This window comes from Prinia subflava, chromosome 1, assembly GCF_021018805.1.
Source record: "Prinia subflava isolate CZ2003 ecotype Zambia chromosome 1, Cam_Psub_1.2, whole genome shotgun sequence".
Taxonomy (NCBI): domain Eukaryota; kingdom Metazoa; phylum Chordata; class Aves; order Passeriformes; family Cisticolidae; genus Prinia; species Prinia subflava.
In genome coordinates, this window is record NC_086247.1 from 43,201,029 (window position 1) to 43,223,207 (window position 22,179).

General features: G+C 36.6%; 1 protein-coding gene across 3 annotated transcripts in view; it reads left to right on the forward strand.

Moving 5' to 3' along the window:
• The window catches only part of NOL4 (nucleolar protein 4), a 117,766-nt gene that overhangs the window by 59,303 nt on the left and 36,284 nt on the right, over window positions 1-22,179 (forward strand). For 2 of the 3 annotated variants that reach the window (XM_063394787.1, XM_063394777.1), the window contains 2 exons: window positions 9,915-10,094; window positions 10,836-11,027. In XM_063394787.1, the coding sequence (XP_063250857.1) occupies window positions 9,915-10,094; window positions 10,836-11,027 (372 nt within the window). The remainder of the gene's footprint in view (window positions 1-9,914; window positions 10,095-10,835; window positions 11,028-22,179) is intronic. The other variant, XM_063394795.1, reaches the window with a different exon arrangement.

The window sequence follows — 22,179 nt, forward strand, 5'->3', positions numbered from 1 at the left end:
CTGTGTTCTTCCTTCTCATATGAGTTACGATACAAAATGCTGCATGTCTGTCTGTATTAGAAAACAGGTGCACAGCTCAGCATACAACTATGTGTTTGATAAGCCCAGCTGCTGTGTGACCTTAGGCAGACATTATAGGGAGTTACTGAGTTCCTGGAAGTCAAATATCACTCTTTTGCCAGAGTCTTGGCAACGGTGGGATAGAGGCACCTTTTGTCTTCGTTGCTTTCTTTCTCTTTACCTAGTGAATACAAGTGCTCTTCTTGTTGTCTGCTATTCTTATGGCACACAAACCCTGCAGTGATGTTGTATTTTCTGCATCTGCCTCTGCTGTCAGTTTCTGGAAGTGTCTTTTGAAACTTTGTACAATCTGGAAGCCTCTTGTGTACTTTCCATCTCTAGCTTTTCTAGGATACAGTAGGGACAGGGGAGCAAGGTGAATGTCAAGAACCAAAAATCAGTCTTTTCTTTTGGATTCCTGATATAACTCAAACTCTTTCATTTGAGGATGTGTTTGCTCTCTGGGAACATTTGGAGTGGGGGGTCCACAACTTGTCTGGGAAACATTTTCCAGTGCCTCACCACCCTTACACAATTTTTGCCTAATACCTAATCTAAACCTGCTTTCTTTCAGTTTGAAGCCATTCCCCTTTGTCCTGTCACTACATGCCCTTGTAAATAGTCTCTCACAATCTTTCTTGTAGGCTCCCTTCAGGTACTGGAAGGCCACAACTGGGTTATCCCAAAGCCTTCTCTTTTCCAGGCTGAAAATCCCAATTTTCTCAGTCTTTTCCCAGATGAGAGGTGCTCCATTCCTGTGATCAGCTTGGTGTCCCTCTTCTTGGCTTGCTCCAACAGGCCTATGACATTTTGGAACTGAAGAAGAAAACAGGTTATTGAACTCTTTTGATATCACAGCTTAAATTTATGGCAAGAGGAAACAGAGAGAAATTTAGGGAGGAAAAAAACAAAGGAATAGTATCAGAGGCAAGAGAAGAAATCAAGAAGAGATTGAAACAAAAAAGAACTAAAGGCATAATGAGTTCAAAGATAAAGAATGAAAAGATTTAGGAGAAAGCAGCATGGAAAAAAAGGGCTGAAACTGAACCAAAGGGCATGAACATAAAAGAAGGAAACAGAAGGAAAAAAAACATTATGGCAGTTTTCCAGGTAACTGTAGATGTCTGACAAGTGGCCTATGACTAAGGCAGTGAATTGCATGTGCTCCATATTCCCTGGTTTTATTCCCCATCTAAAATCAGGAAAGGGATTCTTAGGTTTTCCAGTGGCAGTATGCTCAGGATTAAAACAGAGCATGCAGTGATGCTGCCTTGACAAGAAACCCTCTCCTCTGTATTTATGACGGCATTATTTCCCTACATACAGGTACCCATAAGAAATTAAAATCATAGAAATAAAACAGTAAGCTTTGCATATTTACACTATTGCTCAAGAAATGATATCACTCCTGTATCTTCTGTTTTTTGCTGACATTGGCTTTCTACCTAAGTCAGACTTCAGAGGCCATTGCAGCATTCAGTAACTGCTTCTGGTTTGAAAGCTGGCAGCAGTTTGAGATATTTTTGAACAGTAGGGGTAGCACTGTTGGTCACTAAGTGGGATCTTTAAGGGATAGACTTGATTTTGTCAGGGATTCTGCTGTTTCCTTGCTGGAGAGTTAGAGCTTGCCTGTTTTATCCTTGTTGATGTGTTTGTATCTTAAACCTCTGTCAGTTAGATAAGGACAGGCTGCAAAGAGGGGAGTGAGAGTCTTGGGACCTACAGTGTAATTGTCTTTGTGATATTCAGGTCTTATAAATGTTCTCCATTTTACTTCCTGAATGTGTTGCCTGCGTTAGAGGTTTCATTCTCAATTTAAACAGAATGAAAAGTAATTATTAGTCCTTTTTTTTTTAATAAAATATTTTGTAGCTCTTACCAGCCAGTTTTCTAACAACCAAAGAATTGCTGGCCAAAAATGCTCATTACCTGCCTGTAATTTAAACCTCTGCAGTCACTGAAATATATTCCATAAGAAAAATGTTCACTAATCCTCATATGAACTCTGCTATTTCATTTATAAAAGAAAATAAAAAAACCCAAACCCTGACAAAGGGAAAGCTGTGGAATCTGGATGGAAACTGTAAGGAGTTTTGGCCGAAGGTCAAAATTTCACCAAATATTGGAAATGATAGTTTTCCTATAGAAATTTTAGGTTGATGGATTTTACCAAAAGCACAAGAACTACATGGGGGTCCCTCAGGCTCTTGGCTTCACTGAGCTATGATACTACCTGCAAAGTATGCTATTACTGTCCTTAGAAACTCACTGATGAAGTATTCCTAACTTTGATAATAAAGTAAGGTTGGGTTTGTTTTTTTTTTTGGTGGTGGTGTTTGTTTAGGATTTTTGTGGTTTTTTCCCCCTTCTTTTGCAATGTAAGATCTTAAAAGAGTATAAATTAATTCAGATCTTCTGGTTTGATTTTGGGTGTACTATAGAAAATATTTAAATACTCTGCTGGCACAGAGTTTGCAGAAATCCAGAAATTTGTGATGGAGCTTTCCTATGTGGCAACCTGTGTTTCTCAAATTCTCAGAACTCTGTCAGATTCTTTTAGACTTCGAAATAGCAGTGTATGTTGCCAAAAATAACTTAATCTTTTATTTGAGTCTGTCACCATTTCAGTTTGACTTTTCAACGCCCACAAAGGACATTGTATTTTTTCCAAAGACACAGCAGACACACTTTGCAACTAGTTATTGGTGGTTGTATAACTAAGTTCTTTTAGTATTTGGTTGAAAAAGTCTGTCTTCCTACATTAGTGACAGAAGTTCTAGAAGTTCATTAATAAAACAACTTTGTAAAATAAAAGCCATTTAGTAGCTAAGAAGCAGGCAAGTCTCCTGCTCTGTTAAATCACCTCTGCTCTGAGAGTGTTAAATCACACTCTCAATAGTAGTGTACTAGGGTGATTTGGAGATACTTATTCTGATTTCCCCAAGAATTCTCCTTCTCTAGAATGGCTGGAGAAGAAACAGGAGCTTTCCTAAAGATATCCAATCAGGTAATAAGAGATAGGTTGTGAAAAATTAGAAAGAAGCTCTTTAAACTCTAGCCTATAAATATGCTTCTACTTGACTGAGAGTTCTCAGTTGTCTCTCTGTTTTTACTCTCTACTTAATTTTTGAGATTATTTCTATTAGGGTAAAGTGATGTATTTTGGTGTTGGTCAATACCAGTGTAGATGGACCTGGGACAGACTGTATTTTAGGTAAAAGGAGAAAATGGCAAAGGAAGATATGTGTTTCAGGGGGTCTTTCAATTATTTCTTATCTTTCAATTATCCAAACTTCTAGTTATCCAGATAAATCCACTGGAATGAAAGTGTCTGGGTAATTTATAGTTTCCTTATAGCTAATAAATATACTTCTGTTGAAAGGAATATTATAAGCAAACATATTATGGCATAGATTGGAAAATTACTGAGAAAGAATGAGCAGATAGTCTTAGAAACAGTCAGTGTTCTCTCAGAGACTACGGTAAAAATAATGACTCCGGAGAGACCATAGATCAAAGATAATTTGTGAGAAAAACCTTTTTATTTTTTAGTTCCTGTCGTAAATAACTGAACGGTTTGTTTCTGGAAGTCATGTTGTTAATACAGAGCAAACACAAAAGATCTTTTAGTATTTCAGTATAATACAAGTTTTGTGTAAAAAAGTCCTCTACAACTTAACGTTTAACACGCTAGATAACACTTTTTTAGAGTCAAACTCTATCTTCTAGCTCTCCATTATTCCTGTAAAAATGCTGTCATCCTCATGCTCCAAATAGCAGAATTGCACACAATGATGCCTTCCCATTATCAAAGGTGAAATTTATAAAGGAGCTGGAAAGGCCAATTATGGTGTAACAAGGGGAGCAAACCGGTCATAGTCAGATGCAAAAATATGGTTAAGATGAACAAATATGTGAGGACTTTATAAAAATGAGGGTAATTGGATCTTGAAATGGATGATGAGATGCTGGAATTGTATTTGGAAATTCAGAGTCTTCTCTGTAATCAGAAAAGAGGAGATGGACAGTAAAGTTCCACACGTGATGATATGAAGGTTTAAAGGGGCCATGAGAAACGGTAATAACTGTAAAGTCTGGAAGATAGAAAAGCATAGGATATAAGAGAGGCTGTAGAAAGAAAATGGCTTATTAATGCAAAATAATAGAGAGTTGGACTTCTATCTATAAAACCTGATAGCGAATTCCTTAGGATAATAGCTGAATCTGAGTATTCAATTATGCCTCCTGCCTTCTACTTGAATTGAGGAGGAAAAATTAGAAATGTTTTTATTTCTATTTTGAAGTATTTCAATAAAAAAGGGGCATGCATATGGCAAAAGTATTTTATGTTTCCTAATGTGCTATTTATAGATTTCATGAAAAAAATAAAACCAAAGCCAACTACAACTACCACCTGTAGGCAAGTTCCCTGCTATGTGGAGTTTGCACAGGAATGAAGTGGAACTCTAACAATGCACTATTAATTTCAAATATATTTTTAAGGGAAAGATATAGGACATGAATTTTCCCTTAACCTTTCAGGGTTAACTTTTAATTTTTTTTATATATCTCAAATAAAAGGCATGCTTCTCATTCGTACCAGTTTATCAAAAGCTTGTTTTTACGCATTTTTCAAAAACTTTGTAATATACTGAGACAGTTAAAAATGTAAATGTGAAAAAAATTAAAATAAAGTTCTAATTTAATTGATAATTTTGGAAAAAAGGATCTTCAAAGCAATCAAACCCATTGTCATCAGAATATTCTAATCCCTGTCTGTGTCATAGGAATAGTTGCTATAAAGATATGTATACACAATAGCACATGGGAAAATATACAGAAAACACACATAATTTGAAAGAGTAATTGAAATTGTAGACTTTTGTGTATTCAGTGGCAGAGAGGGAAATACAGAAATGTAGGGAAAAGAAGAAAGGGCTGGTTGTACAACTGGGGACAAGCAGAATTCTGTCAGCTTTAGAATGTGGTTTTATGTGTTCGTTAAAAAGATTTAGCAACTTTTAAAGATGCAGAGGCAGATTTCTAGAAGAGAAACATGTAGAGCCAGTAGTGTGCAAGTCTGTCTTGCTCACAGGAGTTCTTTGGTTTATGAGTGTCTAATATAACAACTGAAAGAATTACACACTACTCAGATTGATGTAAAACTTTCTAACTAAATGTAAATGTAAAATGTAATGTGAATGTTAAAAATGAAGCTTTGTTTAAAAAAGGAATCACCATACTTCCATCAGAGGCATCTTTCCCTGGAGAGGTGGGGTCTTTTGTTCCATATTGGCATTTTAAGAGCCTCAAAGACATGATTTTTCCATGTTTTGGTCATTACAAATAGTCACCCTCAGTATTTATCTTTCTATCGCTGAATAACTTTTGTTTCGGTAATTAAGTGCCATATTTGTACACTCACAAGAATCTCTGCTGGGACAAACTTCGTACAATGAGTTCATGTGGTGTCATCCTCCAAACCCTGTCCAATGGCTGTACACCAGTATCAGACCCCAGCAGGCACTGAAACACTATGCTAGACTTTATATTTTTAAATGTTATGGATTACTTCTGCTTTAGTCCTCATAAAATAACTGCTTGATTTCTGTTGGGAACTGGGGGGTTTCTACACTGCTGTCTTTGGCATCTTTGGGGTATTCTTCTACAAATAAAGGGATAAGGTTTATCTTCTGTAAGCATGCTAGAAATTGATCAAAAATTAAGAAATATATTTTTCATAGAAAGGCCACAAATGGAATACATTTTTGAGTTTTGGGAGTTGCTCTTTGAGAAGGTTTCAAATCAGATGGAAAACATCCAGAGCAGACCAGTAAGAATGATTAGGAATCAGGAAAACATGAGCTTCACAGCATAAATGAATTTATTGGGAAGAGAAGATTGAGAGGAGGGGACATGATAACAGTCCTCAGTTGTTGGAAAAAGTCTCATAAAGAAGGAAGAGAATGCTCTCATCTCCCAAAACCACACCTTTCCTCCATTGCAATCCATGGTACATACATGAAAAAGAAATAGGTTTAGTACATTTATGCAAGTCAGAGGTTGGTGTTAAAATGATTTAATGGTTCTGCAGACAGTGGAACATTGGTGCAGGTTGTCTGGAGATGCATGGCATCTCTGTGGCTGGAAGTCTTAAGATAAAAACTAGAAAAACAGTGGTCAGGATTGACCATCTGTCCTTGTTCTGGGGCAGCAAGATAAAGTAGATGACATTGTGATGACCTCCCAGGTCTTCTATTGTATGATTTGACTTCAGGTGAATGTTGTTTCTAACTTGTAATGTATTAGGAAAAGGTTGATATTTCATGTCACAACCTCCTAAGAACAGGATGTTAGGCATGAACCTTTACTTTCATTTTAATAAAGCAGTACTGCCTAGTACTTCTTATTGCAAGGAAGAGATTAAAATAATCAACTCAGAACCTTCAAGAAAGGGCAAGAACAAAGTGGTCAGAATATACATATCATCATCTCCATATTTTTAAGACACGTCAATAATCATCTAAATGTTTTGGGAAGGAAATAGTGTACTTAGCCTTGGCCTCATTTTTTCTCATTGAATAATCTGTCACTGCTGTCACTTTTTAATCCAGCCCTAAGTTTTTAAGCACAAAACATTTACCTGTGAAACATCTTATGTCTACTAATGCTTCAACTCCACCAAGATTTAATCTTTCATTGCTGTTAACAGATGTGTATGCTCCCCTCTATGCTCATACTTTCCTGTCACCAAAAGGTTTTTGCTTTCAGGTGGTGAACTGGTGCCAAGAACTGTTTCTTGTCTTAAGCAGACTGGTAAATATTAGAAAAAAAAAACAAATCCACAAACAAATAAGCAAAACCAAAATATTTTAACCAAGTTCACTTCTTCAGTCTAGTTTAGTGCAGGACCATAAAATGTATGTGTCAAGGTCTGTTCAGGAATCTGAATGAGCATATTCCTGTCTGTCAAAAGTGGGAGCAGACTTTCGAAAGGACAGTGCAAGACCTAAAATTGAGTATTGTGTACAAAATATGAGTTGTCCTCTGCTCTCCCACCCCTTGCTTAGCACTGCAGCTGCTTAATAGAGTAGCAAAAGGAAATCATTATTGGCTTTTGCACAGTTACAGAGTCAACACAAGTGAGAGATGTCTCTTCCTTCTCTGAATCAATATTCATCTGTGTAGAAATACAGAAAGGTAAAAATTTTCTTCTTAACTGAGCTTTTGCGAACTCAAAGTGAGCTTTCTTCTTCCTCAGTTTTTTAATGAAACAGCTAGGAGAAAACCACCTATTTTTCCTGGTACTGTACAGTCCTCAGATTCACAGTGAATAAATATAGATTCCAGCCATGTAACTTTCTCAGACTGTTATTCCCCACAGTTCATTTAAGATACTAAAGTTGTTGTTTGAATAAAAACTTTAGAAAAGATGTTGGACAAGGCTCTACGCCATGCTTTCTTTAAAAAACAAACAAACCAAAACAGAACCAAAAACCAAAAAACCACCCTGACTGTTGCATTTTTGAGAGACATACTTAAGCCATTTGGGCTTGAATGTTTCCTTCACGAAAGGAAATCTCAACCCTGGTGTATAATTCATGATCTTGGCATCCAGCCGAAACATATGTACATACTGAAATCAGTTTTGCATCTGTTTAACTTTGTGCACATGAGTAGTCTGTTTGGATTTAGTCTGATGAAATGACACATGGGAGATCAAGTGTCTGCACAACAAGGGTTTCAGTCAGTAGGTTTCTTTAGGGCAGAAGCTTCTATGCTTTATGTGGTGCCTAGTACATGAAATGGCTTTTTGATTATCTCAAAGCCTTCTGCATGCTATAGAGTTGTAGCGGCACATGAAACAAAGAACTACAGAAGAGCAAGTCTTGCAGCATAGATCAGATCTTCTACTGCATAGCACTGTGCAAAAGTAGCAATTAATTCATTGTAACTTTCTTTTTTAAAAAATATCTTCTGAGAATCTCTTCAGGTTTGAGGGAAATCACTCCTTCCTTTGTAACAGGCTACCAGACTGCAGCTGTTGGCCTTCTGGTAGCCACTGGCCAGGTTAAACACTTTTATAAAACATGCTTACATATACTAGACCCTGTGATAAGATACAACCATCACCTGCTTTAGGATGGAACCTGAACTTACCTGACTGGGCAGCAATGTAGATGTTCACCATGTTCACAAGACAAGCTAACAGTGTATCAAGAACTGGAGTTTTGTTTTTGCTGCTCTTGCAAGCCTTATCTTCCCATGCCATCTCCCATCTTGAACCCTGGCTAATTTCTTGCCCCAGAAGAAGTGGTGCTGAGCTTGGTACTTGTTGAAGCTGTTTTTATCTAGAGGCTGGCTCTTCTGTTTTATTCTGTTTTCTCACTCTTCCTACATCTACTATAAGGGTCTGGGGAATAAAGAGTGGTCTAGAGAGGGGATTGGTACTGTGAGAATATAGTCTGGGGAGAATACATAAAAAAGGAAGGCTTGGAATATGAGTGCTGTTAAGACAAGGCAAGCGATTCTAAAACTGATGGTGTACAAAGGACCAAAGTAAGATGGAAAGGAAAACAGGAAAAGGAAAAAAAAAAAAAAAGCTGAAGTAAGAATATAAAGTAAAAAATATACCTGACAGATGAATGGTTTTGTTTGTCTTTCCCTTGTACCTCACTGTCCAGGTTCATTCTGTTGCTGGCAAAACACCCTGAAATAAAGACAATTTTAGGAAGCTCAGAATGTGGTTCAAGGCATGCCATTTGAAATGTATTTTTGTTTGAGGAATTATGCTCCTGACTTTTGGTGATATTAAGGGAGGAGGCATCTAAAAAAAGTGTGTTTGTGAAATTTGTCATCTAGCACCTGAGTCAGAGTACAGAATGCTTTGAAGCAAGAGAGAAAAATAGTGAAATATTACAGCATTAAGATATAGAAGTAAAACTTTGCTCTGACTGACCTAAATGTGAATCTGATGGCTCTGGTGGTGATACTCTCTGGTATTTTTGTGTGGCTGGGGAAAAGCTTTGATCTTTAAATTGCATGTTGTAGAATGTTAAGTTGTGGAAGGCTTTCTGTTACTGATGCCTTTTTATGGTGTGCAATTTGAAGTGTGTGTAGTGGGAACAGTTAACTGAGGACTTTATATTGCAAGGGAAAATGCACTGTATTAACTTTTGGTAATTGGAAACTTTTTGGTCCTAGAAGTAGATACGCTTTATTGAGATGGTTGTCTGTTTTACCCAACAAGATGAATTTCTGCTCAGGGGAAAGTTCTGAATGCTGATTTTCAAAGAGAAAATGGTTTTACTACATGGTTCTCAGAGAGCATTTAAAATGTAAACCTACACATCTCTAATTCATTCTGGGGTTTTGCAAGTGAAACTAGAACATAATAATCTCCTTATTTTGAATAAATTTTTGCCTTTCTTTATAATATTTAATATTCATTGGGTGAATACCAGTGCTTTTTACTTGAATCCTCTTTGCCTAGAAATGTTTAAATTTTAATTCTTTAGAGTTTTGTTCAAATCAGCTATCCCTTATTTACATCTTGATTAATACAAAGAAGTTAGTATTTATAAGAAACTTCTGTAGGTAGTTGACTGTAGTCATCATAGGTAATTAATTTGTTAATAGATTTACTGAATTTGCAGTTGGTCACATTTTTTTAAAGCACTGAAATTAATATAATTGTGCATTGTTTGCTCTTGGAAAGATTAGGAGCACTTTATTTTGAACAAAGTATAAAAAGAATTAATGGAATTCTTGAAATATTTACCAAGAATTTTTATAAATAGGACCTTATTTTTGCTGAGAATTTTTGCAAGCATATTCTTTTTCTCTATTTTCAGTCCCCTGCACATAGCTATTCAAGCTATGACTCTGGCAAGAATGAGAGTGTAGGCAGAGGTGCTGAAGATCTGTCTCTGAATCGAGGAGATGAGGATGAGGATGACCATGACGAGCAAGAAGATCCTGAGAAGGTCAATGAATCAGATGGGGTAGAAGCTGAGCGACTGAAAGCTTTTAACGTAAGCTCTCTTGCACCCATCTTGTTTACTTCTTCTGTTCCTTTTGCGTTGTTGTTTTTGGGTAAGTTTGGCAATGTTAAAGGCACATTAATTTGCGGGATTTATTTCAATTATCATTTTAATGCACATTGAACTCTTGCCAACAGACGACAGATTTACTGTGTTTCGTTTAGAATTTTGAGGCAGAATGCCATCTTTACCAGTGAGGAAAACAAAGCTTTGTTCTGTATGTGTGCATGTGTGACTGTGTGCGTGGCTGTGTGGATGTGCATGTTCACCCACTGAATGAAAAGAGGCTGTAGCTAGTTTTGTCAGGAGGCCATTCTGGTGGTCAGCTGTTCTCTATTGCTTTTCCAATGTATATAATTATGCATGAAAACACAAGCAATTGTTCAAACAAAGAAAAAATGTGAGTCAGTTCAATAAAATGATTAGCAATCACAGCTTATTGTTAATAATGAAACTTAAGTAGTGCCTATTTTCACAATCTGTTCTGGTTTATCTCACAAGTTCTGTATCCTGTAGACTATTCTTTTCTTGTCTATTTTTTTAAACCCAACCCACCCCCACCCCAAATAACCCTTTAAAGAACTGTTTTCTTTATATTTCTGGCTTCCCATTACAAAGCTCTTCAGTGGATAGAAAAAAAAGTGTCTTCCTATCAGTAATCAAGCCAGGAAGCTAGGAAGAGAAGAGAGCTGCCCTCCAAACCCATCTCCTCTGTCTCCCTCTTGCCAACAGATGTTTGTCAGGCTGTTTGTAGATGAAAACTTGGACCGAATGGTCCCAATCTCTAAGCAGCCCAAAGAAAAGATCCAGGCTATCATTGACTCATGCAGGCGACAATTCCCTGAGTATCAAGAGCGTGCCAGAAAACGCATACGTACTTACCTCAAGTCCTGCAGGCGGATGAAAAGAAGTGGTTTTGAGATGGTGAGTTTTGACTTAAAACCCAGCCCTAGTTTCCATCAAAACCCCATATGTAAATCCATGGCACTATTTTGTTTTCATCTTAGCGTCGTTATTTTTTGTTTGTTTATTTTTTTTTTTTGGAAATACAAGGTCAGAGATTTCTTTTTCCCTCCTTCATTCTTCCTGAAATTATTCCCCTGGATTTAAAAGTGCTATAAGACACTAGAGTTCACAAAATGAACTAATATGGATCTATAAGGAAAGAAGAACAAAGCAAGACATATGGAGGGAAAGTGAAGTATGGACTATATAGTGACTTATTTCTTACTTTAAGTTACAGTTACTGATTTTTGCCTGGAAAAGTCTTGCTGTAAGATGGATTTTTCTTTAAAATGCCTCTGCTAGCTGGATAACAGTAAGCTCTATAAAATTGATCCTGCTAGAGAAAGACTATACTCAAGAAAATACCCAATGTGGTAACATCATAGTGGCAATGGCTTTGGCTTTGAGTATTTTCTTGTATGCCTTAGCCAATTACTTATCAGTGAAAGTAACACCTTTGAAATCTTTCAGTGGATAGATAGGTGTGCAAAACATGTTCAATGGTTGTAAAACACAGACATCAAACTTACAATTTGAGCATCCCTATTGTTTAGTAGTTATAATGGAACTAAACCCCATGAAGATTATCATGGCATACGACTGACAGTGTTTTCAGACATTGTTATTTTAATATTACTCAGTAGCACAAAAATGAGTAAATAAAGTCTTCAGACTAATTGGAAGCTCCATTATCTCAAGAAAATTTTTGCATTTCCAAAATGGAGAAAAGTCAGAAGAAACTAGATAGCTACACAGCTTTGTGTTTAATGTCTTAGCTATCTCTCTGGCCTTTACAGGACAACAAAAACACATCATTGTTACAAATAGATATCATTTAGAGATTAAACATACCATTTTTTTAATGAATCATCTGCAAACCCATTGACTACATTAAAAATTATTGGAGATGATTGCATTTTACTGTTTTTCTCTTTCTCTCTGTCTTTCTCTTTCCTGCAGTTTTTGCAGAATATTTATGAGTACCATATGTTGTTTAAGATGGTAGCTGACAGTTTTAAGAATAAAATATCAGGCTTATTTGTAGGGTAAGACCACTATTTGATAATACAAGAAGCAAAGACAGAAACTAAATTTTTGTGTGTGTTTGGGACTCTAATCAACTTCATGGTTTTATTATTTGAAACATTGGGATAACACGTACTGAACGATGGAAGTTCAGATGAAGGAAAACAGGTAGAATAAAGGACATCTGTACAGACAGAAGTGCCAAAGATTGAATGGTGGTGTACATAGGAGATTGTTTAGCCCTCCAAAACAAAAAAAAAGACAAATAGAAAAGAAATATTTCCTACAATATACTAAGTAGCATTAAATTACATCTACTCTCTGACAATAATTCATTAACATCAAGTTCAGCTTTCATGAAGCCAAATATTTTATTTTGCTATATTTTCAATTGAAAATACTTACAAAATTAGCCAATGCTAGCAAGTCTCCTTACTCTTCCAATTTATGATGTTATTACTATCATTATTCATGCTGATGAGAAGCTATATAAACTGGCTCCTTTTTGTAATCTGAAAGATTTTGCAACTCTTTTGCAATATGAAAAAGGAGCTGCAGTCTGATCCATAAGAGCTGGGTTGGCTTGATTTCAGTGCCCATTTGCAAATGTTACTTTCATACGAATAAAGGTTGCGGGATCACATTTATTCCTGGAGGGAAAAAAGAGCAGAGATTACCAGGAATATGATCCAAACAGGCAATCTTTATAGTTCAGAAAGATTTCCTGGTTTTATAATGTTTCATGACAGTTTATGATGGGCTTTATTTATTTTCAAACAAACAAATCACCCCCTAAAACACTGACTTTTTGCCCCTGAATGGAAGTGACAAGGCACTGGAACTCATGCCAAAGACTGCAGCCCTCTTGGGCCTGAAGGGATATTTGTCCTGTGTCCCTGTATGCAGGTAGGAATATGAGCCAAAAACTATCCAAATCTCTGGAGGAGCTCACATCAACTTCCTAAGAGAATAAGTAGCATTTTATGCATATGTCTTGAATAATTCTGAAATTTAATGTGTATCCCTTTGGGTTTTTAATTTTTTGATTTCTAAGTTACTGTATCACCACCTCTTGATTATAGGCATTTTATAAAATGCTACCATGGACAGAGGCATTTGGCTATTTGATTGTTTTAAATGCACTTACCATTTTGGTAATGGAGAAGAATCACCTTTTCTGGTTAATAACATGTGTTCACAACAATCATGAAGGGACACTGTGGTGTTGTTTTGAATAAGGGGTTACCCTCAAATACAGCAAACCAGAATAATGATCTGATCAGCAGCAGTACCAGTACCATTGTTATATTAAACAGTATGTCAGATGAGACATAATCCTCATCCACAGGAGATGTTTTTGCTATACACATGTTAAATACAAGTTTTTTATTTAGTTCATGTTCAAAATGCTACATTTGGAGCATCTAGCTGCATGAAAAAAAGAGAATATTCTCTTTTATGGCATATGACAGTTCAGACTGTGTGTGGAACCGTGCAGCTATCTACAGCATCATACTGTAAAGTGAAGAGAAAATGTAAACATTGTGTTAAATTAGTATAAAACTGCATGGTAAAGATGAAAAAGCATGCCTGGAGCCTGATTCTGTCAGTTATTTGCCATCTGTAATCTCAATGACAGTTCTTACTGCATAACAGGCCAGTTCTAGCTTTGAGGCAATAAAAAGGACTGAGTCTCATGAGTGTTCATATTGTTAATTAACATGATTCTTAGTGTTATTATATTTAAGAGATTGCTTATAGTTATTCTGCTCCTACTTGTGACAGATAGTTGTCTGTGGATTCTGAGGCAGCTTGCACAGCTTCTTGTTACAAGTATGCATTTGAGAAGCTTCCTCTCTGCATTGGAAATGCTCTATTTGACTGTGCAGGTTGTAGCTGTGCAGTTTTAATTCTGACACAAAAATATACCTCAATAAGGCACTCAGTTTTTTTCATGAATTGTAAGATTGTTTTTCACCTCCCCTTGTCTCTTGCTAACGGACTATTGAGGATGTTTTCTCACTGAATTCTATGATCTTGCTCAGAATCTTTCATTGGGAGGGAAATCTGTCAAATACTGAAATCACTGGCTTTCGGATGGGATTTCTAGGTTGGGCTTCTGCCTGCATTGTACTGTATTGCTTTGAGAACTTAAACATTTTTTTAATATTCCTAAAGAAATTATTTATTTTTCTATTCATTAACCCATAAACAAAAGAAAAAAATTACTTCCTCATTCTCAAGGACTGATATCAATGGGAATTCCTGTATATAGATTAGATGTTTTGTGACCTCTATAGGATATGCAAGAGGAATTTTCTCCCTGAAATAGTCAGATGATCTGTTTCACTAATGTTTTTCAAATCCTTAGTTTAGACTTGTCCCAGCTGCTGTGATAGAGAACTGCCAATTAAAAAGAATTAGTAGACAACTGCTGGAGAGATGTGGAATGCACTTATTTAGTTATAGTCCAGAAAAACTTCAGATGCTAGAAATAACCAAATACGGTTGAATTGTCTCAGTGGTTACATTTTCTTACTACTCTCTGCTTCCTCCCATCTTCATGATCTCCTTTGATCAGTCTCACTGCATTCAATTTGAAATTGCATCTTACACTATCTTTTTCATAGATGTGCCATTTTTTCTGTGAGCATCCCAATGCAAGAGTAAGGCTTTAAACTCTCATTCACAAAGAGAATCTTCCTTTTTTAAGCAAAAGGAAACCCTTCTTCAAAGTACTACTGTAATCCAAAACAATAGTATCAAAGTGTTCTGTGTTGGAAAGAAAAGGTTAGTCATAAACGCTTTCCGTTGTCCAAAGACAAGTTTGGATGTGTTGGAGAAGAGTCACGCTGTGCCTAAGGACAGTTCCTGATTTAGGTCCCAGTGTTGTTCATCCCAGCTCCTTCTGTGCTACTGCCAGCCTCAAGAACAAAGAACTAAGCTCTGTGTCTTTCACTGCCACTGTCACTTGGCTGTGCCAGTTGGCTGAGGGAAGTGTTTTAACAATTTGCAACTGTGCTCATGTTAATCAAGGTGTTTTGAATGTGTCTAGTGGCTTGTCATGCGTCTGTGTTGACACTGAACAGCTTCTGTGAGGACTGGTTTCCAGAAGGGGAATGTTCTCTGAAATCTGCCTCATTAAGAGAGGATAGGTGTCTAGGTTCTGCTTTTAAGTTTTAGAAAGAGGACTCTTTCAATATTTGCTGAATTTAGTGCTGAAAAGTCCAGCTGCCCTTGAGTCACATGGGTTTTCAGTCCTCCAGGCTTTTATGTCTGGAAAGGTCATAAGCATTTTCAGGAAAATGAGGATCTGTAGATTCAGGGATGCGTATCTAATTGATTAACAAGCTGAGAAGCATTAAGAAAATTATCATAAGAACAATGATGTTCTTATTGATGCACATGAAGATCTACAAATACTAATATAGTATTACTTTGTATTATACCCCAAATTCTGTCAGTTGGGCACTTCCCTTTGTAAGCATCAAGCCCTTGTTTGATAGTGGTTAACTTACTTAAGTCTGATGGGGAACTTGGTTGAAAGAGGCCAAAGCCACTCTCTGATAAACTTAGACTTTTACCATTAGATCTCACATAATCTAGAAAAAATATTCTAGAAACAGTTTTTCTGAGGCTCTTAGATGTGTTATTCTTTTTTTTTTTTTTTTCATCACCATTAAGTGAATACTTGTGTGATCTTTAATTACCTCCTCTTAAATCTTCCTCGGATAGGTTTTGCTTTTTAATGACCTTTTATAAAATACAGGCAATTTTGGCAAAATGAGCAATGGAAGAAGTGATACTTTGAAGAAGTTAGCTTTAAAAAAGGCATGGTATTTGGAAAAAGAATTAAAACTAAAAGTCAAAAATACATATCAACCTGATAGGACTTAGTTTTCTACATACTGTCAGAGAGGAAAATATAGGAATGGAATTTTGACATTTGTTTCAATTTTTTGTTGATTTTAGAATTAAAGTAATCCCCTCTGAAATGGCAATAAGTTCTGATGTAGAACAAAATCCCCTTTTTATTGAAAAAAAAAGAGAATAGATTAAAAGGATGTTCACTCTGTTTACCTGTAAGCTTGAAATCAGAAAAAAAAATAGTAAATATTCCAGTGGGTTTTGATACTGTGATTCTGACTTAGAATGAGAGATCTTGCTGCAGTGTTACTTGATTAACTGTCCTGTGCCAATGGTTTAAGGATAGGAAGCCAATTCAGTGTATTATTTTAGGGGAAACAGTAAATAATGTTAAATAATACTCAATTTTCCAAAGTCCTCTGGATTTTTGCTAGTAAAGTGCTATCAGTATTATTCAGTACAATCCTCACCTGACTCTGAAGGAGCTGGGTCAGCAGGATGATTCCTGGAGTTCTCTGTCATTGCAAAATGCCAGATAAATCTTGGATAGAGATAATTGTGCCTAGGTTTGTTAGAGAAATTAGGTGACTTTGGCTCCCTCAGCCGTCAGCGAAGCACTTAGATGAACCAGTCTGGAGGGTTCGTCAACAAGGAAACAAAAAAGAAGCCTGGATGACTACTTTAGACAAAATACTTCATTTTTGTGTAAATAAAGTCAGATGGATATTCTTGCTGTTGTTCATGTAAGTAGTTTAAAATTTCCACTAGCCTTGCTGAAATTGCTCAAACAGGCAGAGCCAGACCTGGTTTCATATGTAGGCATAGCAGCAGCAACAGCAGCATGGTGGTTGATTGGAAAGAGTCATTTGCTAAACTTTTAGACAGGAATATGGATGTGTTAAGATATACTTGGATTTATTAAGGTGCCATCATAATCAAGGTGCAATGTTTCAATTCAGTGTATTTCAAAGCTGAAACCTTAAAAAAGTGATTTGAACATCACTAGGTGTTTCAAAAATCCTCTTCTGCCATTTAGAGAAAATATTTCCAGCTGTTTCATTGAATCCTCTTGTAGGTGTTACAATTGGGTGTTTATTACAAGACCACAGGACAGAGCAAAATATATCAAACCCAATTGAAACCTAGTGCTAGAGGCATTAAAATGCCAGTCCAGTTGTTCATATTCAACTATTCTGTAGTAGCAATTCATGGAATCATTGAATTACAAAATGGTTTGGGAAGTGGGAAGTTACTTTAAGATTCATCTAGCTGCAACTTGTCTTCCATGGGCAGGGACCCCTTCCACTGGATAAGGTTGCTCAAAGCTCCACCCAATCTGGTCTTGAAGAGTTTCAGGGTTTTCTAGGCAACCCAAACCAGTGCCTCATCACCCTCACACTAAGAAATTTCTTCCCAATATCTAATCTAAATCCTAATTTCTTCCCAGTATTGAATTTATTCCAGTTTGTAACCACTATAAAATTACATCTAATATAGGGCACTATTGTACTTAATTCAGTCTTCAAAAATACTCTGCAGAAGGGTATCTGAGTCTTTTGCAACTGTGCTGTGTAGGACAGTTCTGTCATACACTTCACTTCACTTCACTTCACTAATTATTCTGATTAAAAACTCTTATTTGAAGATAATGTGTTCCCTGTCCTGTAACATATTTTGCATATTTTCTGTGAAAAAGCGTTATTTAGATATTGCACACTGTTACAAATATATTGGAAAATTGAGGACATTGTGTTAGATCTTAATAATTTATTATGAAAGAGTGGTGGCATATTTGCAGTATATAATTTTGGAAATGCATTGGTCTTGCAATAAGACCAGGAAAAAGCTGACATACAGGAGAGCACTAGGGACTGTCTAGGTTTTGGGAGCGCAACACACAGACAAGTGCTTAGTGATGCCTTTGGGAAAGTCTAGTTACTGTCAATGAGGCATCTTAGGCATTCATTTTCAATTTTGGATGCCAAATCACTTTGGAATTTTTTAAACCATATTTTTTGAAGTTTGAGTAACAGTTAAATACTTCCTCATTCTCACAATTATAATTTCCCAAGTAGCAAAAAATAGGAGTAGGGGAAGTAGCCTCAACTTGTGCCAGGGAAGATTTAGATTGGCTGTTAGGAAAAATTTCTTCAGCTGAAGTGAAGCATTGGAACAGACTGTTCAGGGAAGTGGTGGAGTTACTCTCTGGAGACGTTTAAAAGTGTGGATGCAGCACTTGGGGACATGGTTTAGTGGTGGAGTTGGGAATGTTGCTTTAATGGTTGTACTCAGTGTTCTTACAGGTTTTTTCCAACCCAAATGATTCAGTGATTTTATGATTTATATTAGGGTGTCTGTGAACAAAATGAAGTAACTTGCTTGTTTATGTGTTTGCAACTGTCTTATACTGAAAGATGTAATTTTTGGTGTAAATTTGACTAAACAAGAAGGTAATATTTATGCACACATCAGCTTATGATGTTTGGCATTTCAGCAGGAGTACATGTGTGCTTATTATCTAACTAAACAGATAGATGTGTATTTTCAGAACTGAGCCTGACTGATGTAACATGTAAAAGTATGTAGACCAAACTGTAGTACAACTTTGGCTTTTATTCATACTGGATCTCAAAAAACATGCCAAGGTAGTAACTTTAGAGACAATGGATCTCTAACCATGGGTGGACTTTACCACATGCACAGTAAATTGCAAAATTCTTTTTAGTGAATATACTGCTCCTAGTGGTTTAGACTGAAATATAATCAGTTAAGTAGTAGATCAATAATTGGTAAATTTATGCCCTAAATGTACATGAGAAATTAAAACATAGAAGGGGTTTTTTTTAGATTCTGTGTAGAAATACAGGAAATATGTGACTATGCTAGAAAAGGTATTTGGTGTTTAACACGAAGATATTGCAAAGGTCACTTTGTTTAAACCTCACTTTAAACAGCAGACTTGATGATTCGGCATACAGTTGTTATGGTAAAAATGCATATTTTACAGCATATTGATAATGCTAGTCTCTCCTTTGTTAAAGAGTCAGAGATTATACCAAGAGAGCTAATTTCTAGATGAACTGGGCCAAGGATATCTGATTTTAACCACTAAAAAGCAGCAACCTTGCAGGACTACTCGGTAACTCCAGAAAGGCTTGTTGCAAGATGCTTTGATTGTTGAGACCCAGATCTAGGGAGCATCAAAGTCATGAAAGGGTCTTCATTAGATTTAACATAATTTAGGCAAAACAGCGCTTATTAGACTAGCAAGAAGTATTCACTAATTTTATTTTCCAATAGGCAACTTGCAAAAGTATATCTGTCAACAATTTGTAAACTCTTCAGAAAGAGAAAAGGGGTGAGTGTGTAAAAAGTTCAAATCGATTTGATCAAAAAATTATTTCTCATAAAAGCATGCAAAAGTGTATATCAAAAGGGTGGGTTAGTGTGCATGTTGCTTTGTTTTCACTGTTGTCTTCTACAGTGAATGTGTCATCTACATCTACAGTCCTCTACATTTGAGGCTCTGTGGTGGCCTCACAATAGTTTCAAATATGAGAGGACTGAAGGTGTTTGTTCATCTCCCATGGGTTACTGAGGGAATTCCAACCACTTCCTAAATGTTAGTCACTTCAGAAGTTGTGATAAAGTTGTGATAAACACAGAAGTTGTTATAAGCAAAGGCATCCATGTGCAAATGCAATCTAACAGGTTTTCCTTATATCATTTATCAAAATGCTCTTCACCTATGTTGTGATAGAGGCTGGATGTTAGCTGTGTGTCAGCTGAGATGTAAAAAACCAAAACCATATGAATGTTCAAAATGTGACCCCTGCTTTAGTGCAGTCACGAGCAGTATCATGTTTCCAAGTAAATGCAAAGCAACTTTGTGTACTGCTTTTGTGTGATGGGCATGTAGTCTGCGCAGAAGGTCTGTATTATACTGTTCACCAGATCCCTTCTAAGTTTTATTCATCTCTTCACCTATGAAATTTTCACGTGTCTTTTCTATCTGTCCTTGGTTCAAAATGACAAAAATGTTATCCTGCCTTGTGATTTGCTACTTTTGGTAGATTAAGTTTACAGGATTTCTTATTTTCTTTTGTTTTACACATGGGTAGTTCCAATATAGTTATTTCCTGCTTTACATCACTGTAAAATGAGAGAAATACCAGATGGAGGTTGTGAAGGTTGTACCTCAAACAACGCTAGGCACATTCTAAACCACATAAAGCTGGTTGGGAAATTTTTGGTAATGCCTTTTTTTTTTTTTTTTTCCCGTTAAGAAATGTTAGTTTGTCAAGGGCTTTCTATTTTGACATAAAATGAAACCTGGTTTTCTGCTAGTTCAGTGGGCAGGTTGTGGATCCAGGGATTGTGGGGGCAGCCTGGGAGCACGAGGAAAAAGTTCTCCTTGGCTCCCACATTTCCTTCTGTAGTTCCAAACATGTAGGAACCAGCACTCAGCTCTCAGCTCTGCAGAGGGCAGCCTGGGAACCTGCAAAATGTCCTTTTGGCTGAGATCTGCAGGTTTCCTTCTACAAAACTGAATGTTACAACTTTTGTCATGTTTTCCAAGGCTTTTGAATCTCACCCTCAACTTGGGAACTGAGAGCTGTTCGGAACCCAACAGGGATGTTTGAGCTTCTTACAGAATTGGTTTTACAGCTGTAGTTATGAGAGAGATCATGAATAATCAGAAGTAGAGAGGAAAAGGAAGCTGGGATAAGCCAGAAAGGGGCTTCTGAGCTTAGAAGATGGAAATATTAATTCAGTTTATTTTAAAACAATTTTTTAAAGTGTTTATTTCAAAGCAAATTTTCCTGTTAGGCGAGGCTTTTTGAAATTGATCCTTTTGACACTTTACAGATATGGAATTTTGCAAAGCAGAAAATCTCCATTTCAACAGCTCTGCTCCTAGTAGCAGAAGACTGTTTTCATCTTCTCAGTCAATGCCACACTAGAACTCTGTTGATAGAGCCTGAACCCTGAGCAGATGTGCTTTGCTACAGTACTTTACTCCCCAAGTGACTGGGCCATGTATTCATCACATTTTCCCTAAGGTTCACTCTAGGTAGTTCTTGACATGAACATATCAACAGCCAGCTGCAGTGATGATTGAGAGAAATTATGGGTTAACATGTATTTCAAGAGGAAGATACTTCAGTACCCAGAGATTTCCTCTTCTTTGCAGGTGCTAACTTGAGTTCAAGATTTCATAGTGAGCACATGACCAATACATTCCTTTTTAGAGAAAAGATAATTGTTTGATTTTTATCATAACACTTCATTTTTCTTTTTTTGCAAAACACTTCAATAAACATATTCTCTCCCATAAACAAATAAACTGGGAGAATTGATGTTCAATTTACTCTTTGGTCAGAACATTAGGTTTTTTGGCTCATATATCACCTCCAAAAAATCCACTGATGTGTAGCTTAATTACAGGTTTACCTAAAGACCTGAGTTGGAGGAATTAACCAGATGTTTGATCACTATTTTCCAAGAATATCATTGTGTGAGCATCACTGTTACAGGACCACAATGAGACTTCCATGCAGCCTGCAGTCAGTACACCCTGAACATGCACAAACCAGTGGCATGTACAGTGGTACTTGGCCAGAAAATACAGAGAAGGATCTATGGCATGCAGCAAGAAATTCAGAGTTACAGCACCCTTCTAGGGAGGTAGTTCATTAAATATAATGCTTCGTCAGTGATAGCCTTCTGCACAGACTTACTTCATCCTCTGGAGCCTTGAGTAGGGTGTCTGCTTATACTGCATGTGATGTTAACTTCTGTCATGACACTGGGGTTTACGTCAGTGTCCCTCATCTCTTAGACTGAATTATTTTCAAACTGCAAACAAGTTCAAGTGCTTGTTCTATCAAATCAATCCAAGTACAATTTATTTTAGTATTGCAGGCTCTGGTTGCCTTTCTTGCACTGCTGCTATGCTGATGCCAGAGACCTTGTTCTCATGTAAGTGGGGAGAAATAAGCCTGTTTCACTAGTGAGGAAGACCCATAAACCCCTGTCTATTTCTGAAAGCTAGTTCATCTTCTGGTCCCAGACAGACTGTGGTGTGTCAGATTAAAAATTGGCATTCTGCAGAGCATATCCAAAGTCAATAAATGGACTTTAATTTTTAAAGGTAAAAATCTAATGCTGATAATGG